The sequence below is a fragment of the Lithobates pipiens genome, unplaced genomic scaffold (genome assembly GCF_037356315.1).
Source record: "Lithobates pipiens isolate NorthernLeopardFrog02 unplaced genomic scaffold, aLitPip1_a1.2 Scaffold_8, whole genome shotgun sequence".
Lineage (NCBI taxonomy): Eukaryota > Metazoa > Chordata > Amphibia > Anura > Ranidae > Lithobates > Lithobates pipiens.
In genome coordinates this window covers 190,682,813-190,703,488 of record NW_027507903.1, presented here as the reverse complement: position 1 = coordinate 190,703,488, position 20,676 = coordinate 190,682,813, and the positions used below count along the sequence as shown (strand labels likewise).

Here is a 20,676-nt window from a genome sequence, read left to right as displayed (position 1 = left end):
TCCTCTTTACCTTTTTGATTTATGAAATATATATATATATATATATATCTCTTTCTATAATAATCACTGATGTATATGTGTTACCTGAACCACATAAAACAGCTTTTGTCCCACACGTGAGGTGTCCCTACGAAGGATATATCATGGGCAGTAATTCTATCACCAGACCTCCTGTGTAAATCTAAAGTGGTAATCTGTAAAGGCTTTTAAAGCATTGCCTATAGATAGTAAAATGTACATTGTTGCATGGGCATGCACAATTTTAAATGTGTTTGAATACAATGTGACAAAAAAAATGGCATAACCAACCAATTTCTTCTGACCTCTGCTTTAAAAAAAAAAAAAAAGAAAAAAGTTTGGGGGTTCTAAAATTTTGCAGCAAAAAAAACCCCAAACAGATTGTTACATGTAAACGAAAAGTCAGTCTGGTCCTTAAAGCGAAGTTCCCCCCAAAAATGTAAGTTCCGCTTTAGGGACTCCTCGTCCTCTTCTTTGGAGGGGGGGTGTGGGTACCTAGTTTTGACAAGTACCCAGCTCTCAATTCTGCTCGGGCCCCCGAAGTGACCTCGAGCGGAAGCGTTCCTCTCCTCCCTCCCTGCTATCTTCTAGGACACGTCACAGGTCCCAGAAGATTGCTCAACCATTGAGGTGCTGCAGCGTGATTCGCGCATGCACAGCGTGCACCTGCCTGTCACAGCTGGGTGCCCATGCTTGTGATGCCAGGGAAGGCATCGAGGGTTTGAGCGGTTGCATCACTGGATAGTGGGACAGGTGAGTGTGTGTTAAAAGTCAGCAGTTGCGCTTTTTTTAGCTGCTGAACTCCGCTTTTAAGTGGGTAATACATTCCCTATATTAAGGTAAAAAGTGTGCAGGCATTGGTCTCACCCCCATATACTTACCTGAGTCCTCGCTCAATGCAGCGCTATGCCAGTCTGCAGTGGTTCGGTCTGCTCTCACAAAACAGACTAAAAGCCAAAGAAGAGGATGTAAACCCTATCATGTTATTAATCACTTGACGACCGCCAGCGTACCTCTATGGCATTGAACTTCAATTGGTAATAGCAGCTGTATTGCTTGTATGAGAAGCTGGAGGGGACATCACCCCCTACCGCGTCTTTCTCAGGCTGTCCTGACCCACTGGAATGGCTCTGATCATCATTATGATATAAAACCACAAGCGATAAGCATCACTTTTGGTTTCTCCAGATGTAAACAGCGCTATTTTTAACTAGGGCACTATATATATATATATATATATATATATATATATATATATATATATATATATATCCCACATTTTTGATAAAAGATTTTGTTATGCCAAGTAAATGGATACCTAACATGTCATGCTTTAAAACTGCATATCCCTCCCCGCTGCTTCTAAAAGCAATCCAGTGCCTAATCGGCCACTTGGATCAATTTTATCAGAGAATCAATGAAAAAAAATGAGTTGCAGCTGATAGCTTCATCCATAACCCTGATAAACCACTCCAAACCCATAACATAAATGTACACTAGTAGATCTTGGAGTGGTTAAATAGGCAAAGCATCTGAACACACCGATTCATAAAGCATACCTGTCACTGCCTATTGCTATCTCTGGGTAGTGTGTGTGTGTGTGTGTGTGTGTGTGTGTGTGTGTGTGTATATATATGTATATATATATATATATATATATATATATATATATATATATATATATATATATATATATATATATATATATATTCCTGTGTTAAAGATTTATCGCGACCGTGTATTCGCTTTAGATCTGATTGTGGGCAGTAAGTTTCGCACCAGGCTTACTGTGTAAATCTAAAGTGGCTATCAGTGTAAAGGCTTTTAAAGCGTCGCCTATGGATAGTACAATTTACGCTATTTGTCGCTGTTGCATCGTTGTGCGCAATTTTAAAACTTGACCTGTTTGGTATCTAACTCAACATGACTTCATTTTTCATATTTTACTTAAAAATATAAAAAGTGTAATTTTCCCCAAAAATTGTTTGAATGTTGGGGGGTACTAATTGTCTAGCAAAAATTTTTTACATTGTAAACAATATGTGTCAAAGTCTGGGTCTGAGGCCTCATGCACACTGGATGTTTTATTTTTCAATGGATCAAAAATGTTAGAAAACGCCCACGAGCCACGTTTTTGAGCATTTATCTGCGTTTTTTGTCGGAGCGTTTTTGCAGCTGAAAAACTCCTCTCAGAACCCACTCTGCATTAAAAAAAAAAAAACAAAAAAAAACGCTCCAGCCAAAAACTTCTGCTAACAGCCTGTGTGCATGGACACATAGGATAACATGATGGAGAGTTTGACTTTAGAAAAAAACGTCTGAAGCCAAAAACGGCAGCGGTAAAAACGTCTAGTGTGCATGAGGCCTTAAGGTGGTTAAAAAAAATACTTAATCGTTTTTATCACCTGGTGTTTTGTTTTTCAAAAGAACAAGCTCTCCTGCAGATGTAGCAGTTAGACTTGGCTTGAGTGCCACTTCACATATGTGCGATGCGGGAACACTGCAAATCCCCACATCGCACCCGACTCGCACAGAGTTCACCTTGCCATATGCAAACTGCTGGGCATGTCAGTACAATGTTAATGACACCCCCATTTCAGCTCGCATATCACACTGGGAACTGACAGTTCAGACATGAATCGTATTGCATGGCTGTGAACACCCATGCAATGTGATTGTGGTGCGGACCAAAAAAGGCTCCTGCGCGAGTTTAGTCTGAATGCGATGCAAATTCAGCCATACTGTCTGTGTGGCTGAAATCGCATTGCATGGGATTTGCAGTGCGAATCGCATGTGAACTGAGACAAGCCATTTAACTCTGACAGGGCTGTTTACAGTGATAGGTTTTTTTAATTCAAAACCTTTAATCCCCCTCCAAAAAAAAAAAAAAAAAACTTTGCTGGAACTGCTTATAAAGTATTAGCTGGAGTTTGGGTTCAATTTGCTAGTGTAGCTAAGTCTGCTAGTACATCTAACACCCCTGACTGACAATACTGCTGTCCTCAAAAGGCTGAGATTGCCGAGCGGTGTGTTCTGGTGGGGGGGCAGCAGTCTCCCTATCATAACACAATAGAACAATGGGAGATTGGTGAACTAACTTCAGATTGTTAGTACAGCGGCTCCTCCTGAGCTCCCCCCCCCCCCCCCCGCCACTATACAGCCCACTAGGTTGAACGAAAAAAAAGACTAGTGTGTATCAAGCTTGTGTGTGTTTCTCATTCATCCAGACTGTGGTCACTAATACAGAAGGTGTTACTGGCCAGATCACCAGGGGAAAAATAACGAATGCAGCCACTACATCGAATGATCAGTAAGCTACAATATATTACATTTTTGATTTTGGGTTTAATACCACTCTAACCCTGTAATGCCCGCACCACTGTGTTGTTACTGCACGTGTTTGGGGTACAGGCCCACTTGAATGGGTACTTCCACCAAACACAAGGGGTATCATTTTTGCAGCAGAGCTGTGGCATGTGTACAACTCCATTCACTGCCTTTGCAGCTTTAGTGCTTGTTTACACCAGGTGCAGTGGAATGCAGTACAAACGCATATGCAAGAACAACGAATGTATGCCATTGCAGTGCTTTTGTGTGTGTTTAACCACTTTAGCTGCAAATTTTTTGCTATACGGCACTGCATTGTTTTTGCAACATTGTACCCAAACAAAATTGACACTCAGTGGTTTTGCACAGGGCAGCCCAGATCCTCCTCTGCGGCTCTCCTGGCCCCTCCCTCCTGTCACGTGCCCCCACAGTAAGCGGCTTGCTATGGGTGCACCCGAGCCGCAGCACCCTGTGTCCATTCAGACACGGAGCCCCGGTTCGGGCCTGCTTGCTCTTTTTTTGATTGGCTGAGACACAGTAGTTAGCCAATCAGGAGGTAGAGTCTCGGACAGCCGAAGCACTCAAGGAAATCGTTGGTTGCAAATGGGGCTCGGATAAGTATTAGGGGTGCTGCTAGACACAGGCTTTCTATCTTAAACCACTTTAGGCTGGGTTCACACTGCTGCGGGGGGAGATCCGGATGTGATTCGCACCGCAAATCAGATCCGATCTCCGTAGCGCTGTGAGTTCAGCCATACAGATAGTATGGCTGAACTCGCAGCGGTCCCGCAGCAAACTCGCACGGGACCCTTTTTTTCGTCCGCAACAGAATCGGATCGCATGGGCGTTCACACCATGCGATCCGATTCTTGTGCGAGTCGGCAGATCGCACTGCGATATGCGATCGGATCTGGGGGTGTCATTAACATATCATTGACACTCCCAGCCGTTCGCATAGGGCAGTGTGAACTGCCGGCGGGAGTCGTGCGATGCGGGAAAACGCCGCGGATTCGCGGCGTTCCCGCATCGCAGCGGTGTGAACCCGGCCTTAAAGGGGCAGTAAAGACAGAAGAGTTGTTACCTTCATGCATTCTGTGCATTACAGTAAAACAAAAAAAACCTGTGTTCAGCTCCTAGCTGATTACAATCCAGTGCTGTGCACAAGAGCAGCGGTTCTCTCCACACTAGATATGGAGGCAGCTGGAGAGGCCATTGGCTTCTGCTGCTGATACACACAGCCTGTGGGGGAGAGTGGTGCTGAGCCGTGCTGTGTGTTAGTGGACACCTGGCTTGTTATGGGGGGAATCCAGGAGTGCTTGTACAATAACTTTTAAGCATTTAAAAATGCTTTTTTTTTTCAACACGGTTAAAAAATAAAATAAAAAAAATGTATGCTTAAAAATGTACAGCAAATGCACAACAAAAACGTGCATGCTGAACATGGAAATTGTGTTCTAAATGAGGTCGGGGGGCAGTAAAAATGCAACTTGGCTACTTATTTTTACCGCCTCTGATTGCAAGTGTAATTGAGCCCTACTCATAATGAAAATGGGTCCAAAATAAAAAATATACACGATGCAGTGCATCACACAACAGTGGTTTGTGAGTCCCCAATGCATCTTTTACCTGTTGATGGTGCAGAGCTGGTAGCGTTCTAGCGCATGCTGTACTTTTCAGCAACAGTGAAATTATGAATTTTCCTGTACATTGCCACAATCCAGACCTAGAATATTAGAGGTGACTTGTGATATGTACAAAACACATTTTTTTTTCCCTGCAGTTTTGATTTAAATTCAGTGCATGTTTATGCCATGGAACGGAAAGGTATGGAGGGGCCTTATGGTTGGCCCAGCTTGGTCTGCTAAAAAAATGGATTGAAATAATGAATGTTATGATTGGCCACATACAGTTATCCAAAATACCAGATCTTTCGTTATAATGAGCCTTTCATATTCAGCAGGAGATTATAGATTTTGCACCTCGTTAACTCCATATCGATTATGGCTTTTATTTCTGTGTCTTTCTCAGCTGCTGATAGCTGGTTTTATTACTTTTCTGTTGAGATCGCCAACAGACCAATTACATTTAAATTTGACAACTTTTTCAAGGTAATATTTTTATTTATTTTTTTCAGTGTTTAGACACGTTTTTTTCCTTAGTTACTTATTGCTGTGTTTATAGCATTCTACAACTCTTATAAAGCGACTGTGACCACAAAACCAGTACCCTTGACTTTTCTGTCTTGTTCTACTTTCTCACCACTACTTTGCATATAGACTGCATGCTTGAGCACCCGCTGTGAGACTGACTTTTGAAGAAAAACTAGGGGAAGAAAATCAGTGTGCCCACAAGTCAGAGTGTTCCGTTTTGAAGTTCCACACATTTGTGTGTTTTTTTTTTTTTTTTTTCTTCTAGGTTTTCATTCATAGCTTCTTAAACTGTAATTTGGTATTGGCACTTGGCAGCACGTTAGTAAGTAGATAAATGGCACCTTTACCCCCTCCTGACCAGGCCAATTTTCAGCTAGCTCCAATTGCGCAGTCATGGAACACTGTAAAATTTAAATTGCTATACTGCTAAATTTCTTTGGTGAAAAACCCCCAAATCTGTGTATATTTAGTCTGCATGGAAATTGGAGTTCACAAACTATGGTGTGTTTGTCTCTATCTACCCGCAAATTGATCAGCCCTGCTGTACTGAAGGCCTGTCATTTCTTGAGGCCCCAAAATGCCATGACGGTACAAATATCCCCCAAATGACCCCTTTTTGAAAAGTTTTTTTGTGTCACAATTAGTTTGAAAAATGAAGAATTAAAATTTTTTGTTTTTGTTTTACATCCTGTCACCTATGCTATACAGCCTCCTATAATGTGGCGTTGAGCAGGTACACTGACTGGTAAAGGCATGTGTGTATATGTATGTATGTGTGTGTGTGTGTGTGTGTGTGTGTGTGTGTGTATATGTATGTATGTGTATATATATATATATATATATATATATATATATATATATATATATATAATTTTTTTTTTTTTCAATTTTCTTTTAAATGTTTTTCTTTTTACATACTGTGACATGAGCAGTATAGTGTTACCATAGTGAACACTGTACTACTCTAGGAAGGTGATTAGGTATTTTTATTTACACACTATGATTGCTTATAGCAAATTATTTTCTGCATAAAACAGATTAATTCAGTGTGTATTGCTGTGATTGGTCACATCTAATCACGTGGTGCAAATGGGCTATGATTGGCCCTGTCTGCACCATGTGATCACCGAACGCTCACGCCTAGCAAAACAATTGTACACAATGAAAGGCAAGAATCAAAGCCTCTTATTGTTTATAATTGTCATGTGATCTACTGTGATTGGCCACAGCAATCGCATGGTACTGGCAGCGGGCCTCTAGACTGATCAGTCATCCGGTGGACACAGCAAGTGACAGATTGCTCCAGAGCGCATCCTGTTTTAAGGAGGACGTCATATGACATCCACCCACAACAATGGGGAACCCGCTCAGGCATTATTTTACAATGGCTTTTGTGGGAAGCAGTTACTAACAGGTTACATATCCCAGACTGTATAGTGGACCGGGCTAATGAAAGCATATTTCATTTATTTTTTATACCGGAATAAATAACATTGCAATGTTATCACTTTATTCCATTTTTATGATCAGTATTGTAGCTCAGTGCAGTTCCGTTTTTTTTTTATTTATTTTTTGTAGTGTAACCGTCTTGCAAAAGTAATCAAACTACAATATTAAATACATTGAAAAACCTGTGGTTGCCTAAATATGTGCTATTTACAACCTGTATGCTGAAACCAGGAATACTTTGCTAAATAAAAATCTGTAGGTCAGTTAAACATGTAAGTATTTTGGCAGCCTTCATCCCAGACTTGTACTGTAACAGGCAATTCTGCTATCTTCAACCTGAAGGATGTGAGAGCTATAGCCTGATATAATCACATTCAGTCTCAGTGTTGTAAAGAAGATGAGCAAATCACATTTGCATAAAATGAGATCCTTCTGCTTTAAATGGGCTAAGAAGCAGCTGTGACCATTTCTTTTCAGGTCTGGCGTGAATGGAGCTGTCATTCAGACATATAGATTGCCATTGTTTATTAAGACATGATAGATCACTGGGATGTGTTCTTGTGCATATTTTGGCCAGCAACATCTGACTATTTAAAAGTAAAATTCCAGGTTTTAGTGCATTCTAAGGGCTCATGCACACTGCACCCCAAAGGAGCTCACATAAGTGCCTCCTACAGGCTTTTTGAGCTCTAATCTTTCAATCCCCCCAACCCCCCCCCCCCCCCCCCCCCCATGTTGGCCATTGTCTCCATGCACACTATAGCTTTTCCAGGGGTTTTCAGGTACATGCACTTACAGGCAGATCCCACCCACCACCACCACACACACCAAACTCGCATTTGAGAGCTCAAGGAAGCTTGAAAACACGCAAAAACGTCTGTTCCAGCTTTTTCTTTCATTTATACAGTGGTTAAGAAAATACTATCCAAGAGGGTTTGTAGGGAAAAGGGGGGGGGGGGGGGGAAGCTTAAGCTTAAAGAAGCTCAAAACATGCACAAAAAAGCACAAGCTTCTTCAAGCTGAAATAAAAGCTGAAATGCCTGTAAAAGCTGTGTGTGTGTGTGTTGTTTTTTTTTTTTTGAGCTGCTAAAATAAAATCATGTAATAGTATTAGCTATAGACCCTGAGGCTGGATTCACACCTGTGCTTTTTTTGCATTTTGCAGATTTGCACTACAATACATTTAACATGATTTCTTATGGAACACGTTCTGTAGTGCAAATCTGCAAAATGCAAAAAAGCGCTAAAAATGCATAGGTGTGAATCCAGCCTAAGGCAGTGGTTCTCAACCACAGTACTCGAGTACCCGCAACAGGCCATGTTTGCATGTTTTCTTTTATGTTGCACAGGTGCTTTAAAGCAGAGTCGATGGTTTGGTATTTTGGGCAGCTATTTTATCTAAGAGAAATTCCCAATACATGGCCTGTTGGGGGTAATTGAGGACTGAAGCAACGGGGTTAATGGCCTTACAAGTACAGAAACATGCCTGTTAGCTTGTTGTAAATGCACTCGGCTACTAATTTCTCTTGTGGGCTGAAAACAGAGCATTTTTTGTGGACTGAGGGTTGTCAGCCATTTAGTTTTCTTTAACCAACCTGCTCGGATCCTCCTACTCTCCCATCTCTGAGATAACAAAGGAAGTGAGCAGTAAACACAAGACAGCCCTCAGTTTCTGACAACAGATATTTTTATGAACTTCTGGGACAGATATTCACTTTCAGTGGTATAATAGAGCAAAAGGGAAGAAATGAGAGGTTCATAGTTGGGGTTGTCCTATAATTTTAAGAAGGAACTCTCCAAACAAGTAAGGGACATTGTTGAGAAGTACAAGTCAGGGTTAGGTTAACTTAAAAAATCCAAATCTTTGATCCCTAGGAGCACCATCAAATCTATCATAACCAAATGGAAAGAACATGGCACAACAGCAAACCTGCCAAGAGACAGCTGCACACCAAAACTCACGGAACGTGCAAGCAGACCATTAGAGAGGCAGCACAGAGATCTAAGGTAACCCTGGAGGAGCTGCAGAGTTCCACAGAAGAGACTGGAGTATCTGTACATAGAACAATAAGTCGTCAGTTCCATAGAGATAGGCTTTATGGCAGAGTGGCCAGAAGAAAGCCATTACTTTCAGAAAAAAATTTAATTGCATGTTTTGATTTTGTGAAAAAGCATGTGGGAGGATCCCAAAATGTATGGAGGAAGGTGCTCTGGTCTGATGAGATTAAAATTGAACTTTTCGGCCATCAAAGAAAAGGCTATGTCTGGCGCAAACACATCACATCCAAAGAACACTATCCCCAGAGTGAAACATGGTGGTGGCAGCATCATGCTGTGGGGATGTTTTTCAGCAGTCAGGACTGGGAAACTGGTCAGCATTGAGGGAAAGATGGATGGTGCTAAATACAGGGATATTCTTGAGCAAAACCTGTACCACTCTGTGTGTGATTTGAGGCTAGGACGGAGGTCCACCTTCTAGCAGGACAATGACCCCAAACACACTGCTAACGCAACACTTGAGTAATTTAAGGGGAAACATGTGAATGTGTTGGAATGGCCCCATCATAGCCCAGATGCAAACCATCCAACTTGAAGGAGTTGGTGCAGTTTTGCAAGGAGGAATGGGCAAAAATGGCAGGGGTAAGATATGGCAAGCTCATAGTGACTTATCCAAAGGGACTTGGAGCTGTGATGGCCACAAAAGGTGGCTCTACAAAGTATTGACTTTAGGGGGGTGAATAGTTATGCACATTGACTTTTTCTGTTATTTTGTCCTATTGTTTGCTTCACAATAAAGAAAAAAAATCTTCAAAGTTGTGGGCATGTTCTGGAAATTAAATGATGCAAATCCTTAAACAATCCCTGTTAATTCCAGGTTGTGAGGCAACAAAACACAAAAAAATGCAGAGGGGGTTGAATACTTTTGCAAGGCACTGTATATTGCCAAGATTGGGGCTTTAAATCTCCAGTGTTTAAACATTTGGTTCTGTCAGCTGTAAACACAGTTGATTTATAATAAATGGCTTCAGCCAAACCCTAACCATGAGTGAAAGATGTTTGTGGTGTTCATATGCCCTGAAAAATGCCAAGAAATCCTAAATTCTGCCAGGGTATGTAAACTTATGAGCACAAGTTTGTTTTGTGCGTAATATAAAAATATATTTATTTTCTAGCTCTGGCTAAACTCTGCAAAAATATTTACTGAAAATGGCTGTAATTGGCCTTATACTTCATGAATGGATCGTTGAACAAGGTGTTTTAAGTTGACAAACGCTTTTAAACCTAATTTTCAAATCGACTGGTCACTTTTTTTATGAGCAGGTTTCAGTTTCCAGATTGTGAATATTGCTGAAATATATTTTTGTTTTCTTTCAGATCATCCAAAATGAGGCGAAAAGGACGTTGGCACAGGGTTTCTGCACCCAGGACATCTACTTCTCCCTGTAGTATTAAGCATTCTCCTACTCGAGAGACATTGACGTATGCCCAGGCACAGAGAATGGTTGAAATTGAAATAGAAGGCCGTTTGCACAGAATAAGTATTTTTGATCCTCTTGACATTATTTCTGAAGATGATCCCACTGCTCAAGAAATGAGCGAATGCAATAGCAATAAAGAAAATAGCGAGCAGCCACCCCAGGTTTGTTTACGGTCTAAAAGACAGAAAACCAGTAAGGGAAAAAAGAAAAGTGAAGTTCTTCCAACCACCCATGGACATGCTTCCACCAGCACTCTTCCAGAACCCAAAGTACGTGTCATAGAATGTAGTCCTCCTTCTGCTCCCAGTAGGCCTGCTACATATTACAAATTTCATGAAAAGTCTTCGGAGGAGCTGGATAAAGAGGTGGAGTATGATATGGATGAAGAAGATTATGCTTGGCTGGAAATAGTAAACGAGAAACGAAAAAGCGAAGGACTTTCTGTTGTGTCTCAAGACATATTTGAATTCCTTATGGACAGGTTTGAGAAGGAATCTTATTGTGAAAACCAAAAGCAGGGGGATCAGCAGTCATTAATTGACGAGGATGCCGTATGTTGCATATGCATGGATGGAGAATGTCAGAACAGTAATGTTATTTTGTTTTGTGACATGTGTAATTTAGCAGTACATCAAGAGTGTTATGGTGTGCCATACATACCAGAAGGACAGTGGCTCTGCAGGCATTGCCTCCAGTCACGTAGCACAGCTATTGACTGCGTGTTGTGCCCAAATAAGGGTGGTGCCTTTAAAAAGACTGATGATGATCGATGGGGACATGTAGTTTGTGCTTTGTGGATCCCTGAAGTTGGATTTGCAAATACTATTTTTATTGAACCAATCGATGGTGTACGTAACATACCCCCAGCGAGATGGAAATTAACTTGCTACCTCTGCAAGCAAAAAGGTCTTGGTGCCTGCATTCAGTGCCATAAGGCTAACTGTTATACAGCTTTTCATGTAACTTGCGCTCAAAAGGCTGGATTGTACATGAAAATGGAGCCCGTGAAAGAAGTGACGGACAGTGGCACAACCTTTTCTGTAAAAAAGACAGCATATTGTGATGCCCATACTCCCTCAGGGTGTGTCAGAAGGCCTCTAAACATATATGAGCTGCCAGAGTCTAAAAATGGCATTTGTAGAAAAGGGACTGATAAATCAGCTAGGTCTACCTCTAAGGTTAGAAAAAAAGCAAAGAAAACAAAAAAAGCATTGACTGAAACGTGTTCAGTAATACCAACAGTCAATGTGCCCGATATTCCACCTCAAAGGTAAGATGGTAAATTTTAGCATGATAGTAAAACATTTTTATTTTAAGATGTGATGCTTATTTAGTTTTCCTAAGGCATGAAATATAACAAAGGAAATTATTGCAGAATGGATGAAGGCTGTGAATGAAATGATGGTAGACTTTTTACCCCCTCTGTTCCATCTCTTTGATGTGCCTCACTGTAACTTTATTTCTTTGTGAAAATCTCTATTCATGTCACTTGATTCACCATGGCAGCAAAAGATTGAGTGTAGGGAAAATGTTGGTAACTTTGATATAGCAGTGTATGATAGGTGTGCAGTTGCTCAAATACTCACAATTTCCTTCATCTGCAGCCTCCTCTCCTGAAAAATTGTCTTTGCACTTTTAGAGGGATACACTGAATCTACTATAGTCATTGTATTCAAAGCAGAGAAATATTGGCTGTGCAGCTTCTTCTGCTGATCAGTCGTTTGTCAAAATCCTTTCCAATCTGCATAGGAGAGCTTCAAGTCTCAGACAGAAACTTGTAAGTACTAATTGTACAGGACACAGGAAAGTTTTAATAGATCCTCGGTTGTAGGTTTGTACCTGCACTTTTTACAATTTGTCACTACGTCGCTTTAACTGACAATTGCGCGGTCATGCGGTGTTGTACCCAAACAAATTTTGCGTTCATTTTGAAAAATAAAAATCGCAATATGCGTATTATATTGATTGGTTTGCGCAAAAACGAAAGAATCTAGAAAATAGGGAATAGATTTATGGCATTTTGTTTACCATTGACAATTGTAGAGCAATCAGTGCTATAAAAATGCACTGATTACTGTATAAATGTCACTGGCAAGGAAGGGGTTAACGGTGTTCCCTAGGTGTGTTCTAATTGTAGGGGGTATGAGACTGGAGGAAATGACAGATCGGTGTTCATACTTATTATGAGCACATGATCTGTCTCTACTCCCATGAAAAAAACGGGATTGGTGTGCTTACGCACACACAGATCCCGGGTTCTCGCTCTGTCGCGAGCGACTGCGGGTGCCCAGCGGTCATCGCGCCCACCGGTTAGACGGTGCACGCGTTCCTAGTGGCCAAAAGGCAAAGCGACGTAAGGTAACGGCAAAACTGCGGCGGGTCGGCAAGTGGTTAAGGACACACCGCTTGACCGCTCGCCTATAACCATAATCCACTTCCCGAGTCCTAAGTTTTTTTGCTTGTGTCCCAAGCTGAAGGTCCTTGGAAAATCACTTTGGCTTATTTTATATCCCTTTTTTTTATCTCCTTGCTGTCTTCTGAATGTCTTTTAATAGAAGCATTGTATCTGGATTAGCGCAACCTTGGTAAACATTCAGAGCCATAACTGAACCCAATTCTGTGGTGATGGCCTGTAATATTTCTTTAGATGCTGGATCCTGCATGGCTGCTCAATTTGGCACTTGGTGCAATGTGTGTAGTCAGCCAAATGGGGCCATATACATTATTTGATCCCCTGCAGATTTTGTAAGTTTGACCACTTACAAAGAAATGATGGGTCTATAATTGTTACATAGGTGTATTTTAAATGATAGACAAAATATCAACCAAAAATCCAGAAAAAAAAAAATGATACAAATGTTTTGTAAAATGAGTTGCAGGTCAGTGCGTAAAATATGTATTTGATCCCCAAACAAAGCATGACTTATTGGAGAAACCCTTGTTGCACAAGGGTAAGATGTTTCTTTTTAGTTCGTGACCAGGTTTGCACACATCTCAGGAGGGATTTTGGTCCACTCTTCTTTACAGGTCTTCTATAAATCCTTAAGGTTTCTTGGCTGTCCCTTGGGCATCTGGAATTTTCAGCTCCCTCCATAAATTTTCTATAGGATTAAGGTCAGCAGACTGACTAGACCATGGCCTTAATGTAATCTGACTGTTCTGCCTGAGGGAAGAAGCTTCTCATCCAAGATTTTACAATACATTACCCTGTCCATTGCCCCTCAATGCTGCAAAGTCAGCCTGTACCTTTTTAGCAGGGAAACTGTCCCAAAGCATAATGTTTCCACCTTTGTGCCTGATCGTGTTTTTAGGGTCACAGTCAGCATTTTTCTTCCTCCAAACATGGCGAATCGAGTTAATGCTAAAGGGCTACATTTTGGTCTCTGACCACAGAACTTTCTCCCAGCCCTTCTCTATTATTTAGCTGTTCATTGGGAGACTTCAGAGGGGCCTGTACATGTACCTTCTTGAGGAAGGGGACCTTGCGGGTGGTGCAGGATTTCAATCCATGGCAGTGTATTGTGTTAATGCTTTGTTTGGTGACTGTGGTCCCAACTGCCTTGAGACCATTCACAAGCTCCCCCTGTGTAGTTCTAGACTTGATCCACACTTTTCTCATGATCACCCTTTGTCTCATGAGGCTAAAACTTGTATGGCACTTCAGACCGAGGGCTATTGATGGTTTATTCAGTATTTCTTCCATTTTGCGAATAATTGCTCCAACAGTTGTCTCCTTCTCACCAAGCTTCTTGCTAATGGTCTTGCAGCTCTATAGTCTTGTTATGATGGTAAAGTTTGAAAGGAAGGAAGCGATTCTGTTGACGGGTCATTCAGAGCACCTTCCAAACATGACGGGACTAATCTGTGCCACATAAGCACATACTGTACCCAGTTTGTGGGAGCCAGAATTATTGTTGGTTGGTAGGGACTCAAATACTTTTACTCACTGAACTGCAACGCCATTTACAAAATTTGTATCGTGTGTGTGTGTGTTTTTTTTTTTTTTTTTTTTGTATTCTGTCCCTCTTATTTTAAAATATACTTATGAAAAAAAAAGATAGACCCACTCTGCTGTTGTATGCTATAGCGCCTCAGTGTGCAAGGGGTCTAACACATATGCCTTTTCAAGGAAGCGGTCTATTTGAAGAGGCACTTGGCCAATTCATCAAAGATGTCACAGCAGGGAAGGTTTTAATCCCACAGCGGAAGATCCCAAAACCCTTTTCAGGAGCCTCTACCTTCTGAAAACTCAGCACCTACCCACTGTACTTAGCTTCAACTTCAAAACCTAAGTTCAGCCCTTCCTTTTCTGTGTAAGGCTTGGGCCACAAAGGTGAAGTGCCCCTATTGCAAATGCTACTGCGCGGATAGGTCCCACGCGGTGATTGCACCACTTGCGAGGTATTCTAGCCCCAGCCCCAGACCTGTAAAGTCTGCATGAGAGGTGTCAGAATTCATCCAGACTAGAGTTAAAGTGGATGTAAACCCGATTCATGAAAGTCTTGTAGTTTTGTCCTGCTCCATTCCTTTATCAGCCTGAACTTTGACAATTTCTCTGAGGCCCTGAGATAGAAGTGTGTGTAGGAGGAGGTTGCTATAAATTAGCAGCCAGCAAAACAATTCACAGGCAACCTCTGCGCGTGTGAGTCTGTGTCTAGGCATGATCTCCTCCTACAGGGGAACCAGGAAGTGAAAATTCAGAATGTGCACTTTCTAAACAGTATATCAAGGTGAAGACAGGAGATGTACACGTAAACTTTTTTATATTTAGGGAGTTTTTTTCATCCCTGTGTATCTGAGGCTGTTCAAGTCACTGGTTATATGGAGGGTTTACATCCTCTTTAAGGTACTGTTAGGCAATGTTTATTACACACACTGATGGGTAACATTTGTTTACACTCTAAAATTCATAAAAATCTGTTTCTGGAGTTTGGGGTGTAAGTTATACAAAAGTGTAAGAAGTATTATTATTATTATTTATTTTTGTAAATCAAATCTGTTTGCTATCTTTCAAACTATAAATATGATGGTTATCTTTCGCTGTAAATCCTATGGCAGCAGTCAACGAGCAATTTTTTTTATGCTTGGGTAAGAAGTGAGTTGACTTCCCTAATTTGTCTTGCATTATTTGAAATAGGAGTAAACTCTAAATATAACCAATATTTATTCAATTGGTTGTCCCCCAGAATTTATGTATAAACCATAAAATAGAACCAAAGTATTTGTTTAAAAAGCTAAAGTTTACACCCCTTAAATTTCCTAGTCATGTGGTCGGTGCCAAAACATTTAGTCGTGGACTCTGTCAAAGGGATACCTCACTCAGCCAGAGCGTTCTATCTGCATTTTTTATTTGTACACAGGAGCCTGCCCAGCATTTCACCTGTGATCAGTGGATTGTGGATGTAATGTCAGACTTTGTAGAGACTCTACAGCAGGGGTGGCCAACCAGTGGCCTGCGGAGCCCTTTGATGTGGCCTGCGACCCCATGCTCTGGGATGGCGGGTTTGCAAGCCCAGATCGCAGGTTGCCGACCCGTCATACCACAGCATCAGTGTTGTGAATGAAGCTGGTGGTAGAGAAAAAAAAGGCTGCAGAGCCCATAAGCCGATGCTTCCTTTATAGCGCCGGAGTCTATGGTAAAGTGCAGTTAACCCACAGCACTACCCTGCACCCTTGGTGTGGGTAATCATCAGTGTGAAAGCAGTTTAGGCCCTTTTCACACGATCGGCCCTACCCAATCGGACCCTTAATTCACCTCTACAGAGCAGCAGATGTAAACAGACTTTTGTCCGTTTACTTATGCCTGCCTCCAATCCAGTCCTAAAAATCTGATAAAGAAAAAATAGAAGGGATTTCGCCCCCTTCCATCTGGGTGGATCGGAACGGAGGGCCTATAGAGTAGTCTTAAAAAAGGTTAGGCACCCCTGCTCTACAGCTTTCTGCCAGTATATGATAAATCGGGGGGGGGGGGGGGGGCTGAGGCTTTGCAACATGTTGCACCCTACAAATGGATGTACCATGTTGCTGAAGCTATGTCGTTCTCCGGCCCCTCCTGGCAGGCATGATCGCTGAGGGGTTTTTAGGTTACCGTTTGCAATAGTTTGTCCTGTCTGTAGTGTGCTGGTAGGCGTCATGATCTGATGTAAGCTAGATTTCAGGCTTGTCTGTCCTCACAAAGGATAAAAGGTTTTAGGGCTATGGTTCTGCACTGTATGTTAATGAGAGGAAACCTAAACTGTCTGCACTTTTATCAGTGAAGACAGATTGAGTTCTTTCATTTTCAAGTGTTTGAGTAGCTTGTAGTTTGGGTCTAAAGCCTAGAAGGCATGAAAAAAAAAAAAAACTGAAAGCTCAGGTCGGAGCTGCTGTATGAACAATCCGATATTGGTACAGCCTCTTCTGCTGTGCTATTGTGCTCTGAGGCCCCTTTCACACAGGCGGATAGAATTGTGCTTTTTAGCTGCGGATTTTATAGTTTTCTACCGCAGCAAAAAGCACACAATGCTTTCCTATGGACCCATTCTCACACTGTTTTTTTTTTTTTAGCTGCGGTTTGGTGCGGATAGAAAAAATAGTTAACTGCGTCCAGGAGCGATTTAGTGCAGCTATCTGTACATAACCGCAGGTAATCGCAGTGTACTATTTCACCTGCGGATAGCAGCGTGAGAAAAGAAAGCTGTATAGATGGTTTGAAATGCAGAGGACCGAAATGCATCATGGGTAGATTCAAAGGACCCAAGAAAAAACAAATAAAAAAAAGGGTTGCAATGGGAATTACTACCGCAGCTAAATGCAACCTCATGTAATCGCATTGTACAAATGCCTGGAGTCTTGAATTTCACAGAAAAAATTAGATGCTTTTAACTGCGGCAGAATAGCTGTCTGTGTGAAAGGGGCCTAACGGGAACGGCTCCCCCGCCAGAACGCTCTGATCAAAGATATCAGCCGTTGGCCGATCTTTTTTGGTCATGAGCCTTTGAGTCGGACCGGCTGCCATACGCTGGCCGAATGACGCCTGACATTTGGCCTATGTGTAATAGGTTTTAGGCGTTCTCCAAAAACACCTAGAAAGGTAAGAAATCCTTATAATAAACCTCAAAAAATTTGATTTTATGGGCACTTGAAAAAACATGTATAAAACGTTATAAATAGAAAATTGTAATTGTGGTAATATTGTATAAAAAAAAATCTCTTTGATAATACAAAACATTATGTAAATTATGTTGTCAACATTGCCACTTTGTGGCTAACAGCCAAAATGTGTAATCTTCATTTACTTGCTGTTCCCTTTGGTCATTGATTGTGACATGGAATACGGCAGAAGGGGACGTCCAACACGTTTCAAAAATGTACTGATCTAAATCTTCAGGGCAGAATACCACTTTTGAAAAAAAATGGCTTAAATTAGTAAAACATTGATACAGAGTTGTATAAAGATATGCATATAAATTGCCATCCACATGCACTTACAAAAATGAGTATGTTTGGCAGAAGCACTCCTCCAAAAAGCATGGAGTGCTAGCCTACCCCAAACTGATTTCAAAATGTCCACGTCCGAAGACTGCCGGATGTAAATTGCCCAATGTGGCACTGGGAAAAAAGGGCAATGTGGCCTGAAGGAAAAAGCAAAAAGTGATAAATCCCCCTTTTCCTTCAGGCCACATTGTCGTCTTTTTTTTTTTTTTTCCCCTGTGCCACCTAGGGAAATTTACATCCGGCAGTCTTTGGACGTGGACATTTTGTTATCCATTTGGGGTAGGCCTTCCATGGCCGATATATGGCATCCATCCTTTTTGGAGGAGTGTGTCTGCCAAACATACACATTTTTGTAAGTGCATGTGGATGACCATTTATGTGCATATCTTTATACAACTCTGTATCAATGTTTTATTAATTTTAAGCAGTTTTTTTCAGAAGTGGTATTCTTCCCTGAAGATTTAGAACAATACGTTTTTATTTTTTTAAACGCTTTGGATGTCCCCTACTTGCCATATTCCTGATCAGTCAATGGCCAAAGGGAACAGCAAGTAAATGGTGATTGCAACTTCATGCCGAACAGCCAAAATGTGTGACGTTGACATCATTTTATATAATGTTTTGTATTGTCAATATGAGTTTTTATTTATTTTTTTATACAATTTTTCTACACTAAATGACAGTTTTATACGTGTTTTTTTCAATTACCCATCGAATAAACCTCAAAAATTGGATTTTATGTATTACCAAGGGATGGTGGCAATCTATATGTGTGGTTGGGTGAGAGATGACATGTGACTAGGAACACATAACAGAGGATTTTTCGCAAATTTTCCCAACCTAATGGTTTTGGCTTGTAGGTTTGCAGTATGTGATTTAAAACTGTATATTTTAAAATGCAAATGTTTTAAAGTTCAGTGTGAGGTTTTCATAGCAAAGCTGCTGCATTAAAAAGCACTTTATTTTGCTTGGTTTAAGTACAAACATGTAAAAGTGATGAAGGCCTGGCTTTTAAATCCTCATGCTTTCCTTTACAAAAAAAGTCATAATGCAACAGAAGTATATTATTTGATGTCTCGTGCTAAGCAACATTTATTGCATTTTTGCCTGATCTAAAATGTTTAAGGATTTTCATGTTGTCTTGTTCAGAATAAACAAAATCTCAAACCAGGTGTCTATCCAGCGGAAGAAGCAATTCATTGAGAGAGTTCATAGTTATTGGCTTCTGAAGCGACTCTCGAGAAATGGCATTCCCTTACTCAGACGGCTTCAGTCTAGTTTGCAGTCCCAGAAAAACATTCAACAGGTGAAGTTGGTTGTGAATATTGTACACACAAAACCCTCTGTGAAAATGCTGTTATGTTGAGCATGATTTAACACCCAATTTCCTACTTGGAATGGAGTAGGGATGCACCGATACCAGTTTAAGACAGAGTACGGATACTTTTTCTCAGGTGCTCGCTGATAACAATTATCAATACCGATTTGGTCCTTAGATGCATTTTATTTTTTACGTTTAACACTAGTGCATTCTTGACAATTCAAATCACATGGCAATCCGCACGCCATTAGCGATTTGCATTGACTTCTGATAACCACTTCAGCCCCGGACCCTTTTGTTGGCCAAAGACCAGAGCGTTTTTTGAGATTCGACACTCTATTGCTTTAACTGACAAACTTCTGCGATGTGGCTCCCAAACAAAATTTACCCCCCCCCCCCCAAATAGAGCTTTCTTTTGGTGATAGTTGATCACCTCTGCGGTTTTTATTTTTTGCGCTATAAACAAAAAAAGCGTCAATTTTGAAAAAAAAAAACTATTTATTTTTTACTCGTTTGCTATAATATCCCCAAAAAATATATTAAAAAAAACATTTTGTTTCCTTAGTTTAGGCCGCTACGTATTCTTCATATTTTTGGTAAAATCGCATTACGCGTTTATGGATTGGTTTTCGCAAAAGTTATAGCGTCTACAAAATAGGGGATAGTTTTATGGCATTTTTATCGTTTTTATTTTTTTTTTAGTAATGGTGATCTGCGTTGGACGGATCAGACACTTTTGGCGCTATTGTGAAACCATTCACATTTATACTGCGATCAGTGAGATTAAAAATGCAGTGATTACTGTGTAAGTGTAACTGGCAGTGGAGGGGTTAACCAGGAGGGGGCACTGCAATGGTTAAGTGTGTCCTAGGGAGTGATTCTAATGTGGGGGGGGGGGGGTGGCTGGGGCTACGTGTGACACGACATTGATCACCAGGGCAGCTGTGATCAGTGTCACTAGGCAGAACTGGGAAATGCTCTACATCAGCATTTCCCTGTTCTTCCTCTCCGTGTGACGATCGCGGGTTTCCCCGCGGACATAGTCTCTGCGGCACCCGCTATCACACTCGCGGAGCCACCACGTGTGCCGCCACGCACGTGACCACGCAGTGGCAAATTTAGAGGGACGTACCTGTACGCCCGTTTGCCTGTCCGTGCCATTCTGCCGACGTAAATGTACATGCGGCAGTCGGCAAGCGGTTAAATGAATCCACAATCAAATTAGAGGCACAAATCACACTGGTCTGTCGCTTTGAAATCGCACTGAAGTGGCACGATTTCAAAAAGCACTGAGCTGCGGATTTAAATTTGTACTACTTAAGCATTTCAAAGCCGCAGGTTAATGCGATTTGGACCTCCGATTTCGTTGCGACTTCATTTAACAGAGTCAGTTTTTCGTGATTTCATTGCAATTTACATGATCTGTTTCAGTATTGGAGCATTTGCACGAGTGCAA

General features: G+C 41.3%; 1 protein-coding gene across 7 annotated transcripts in view; it reads left to right on the top strand.

Annotated features, from left to right (window-relative positions):
- The window catches only part of BRD1 (bromodomain containing 1), a 90,236-nt gene that overhangs the window by 4,665 nt on the left and 64,895 nt on the right, over positions 1 to 20,676 (top strand). For all 7 annotated transcript variants that reach the window (XR_013270405.1, XM_077470217.1, XM_077470216.1 and 4 more), the window contains exons 2-3: positions 10,320 to 11,693; positions 19,049 to 19,205. Coding sequence is in view for 6 of the 7 variants with exons in the window: in XM_077470217.1 (XP_077326343.1) it covers positions 10,330 to 11,693; positions 19,049 to 19,205 (1,521 nt within the window). In the remaining variant the exon portion in view is untranslated. The remainder of the gene's footprint in view (positions 1 to 10,319; positions 11,694 to 19,048; positions 19,206 to 20,676) is intronic.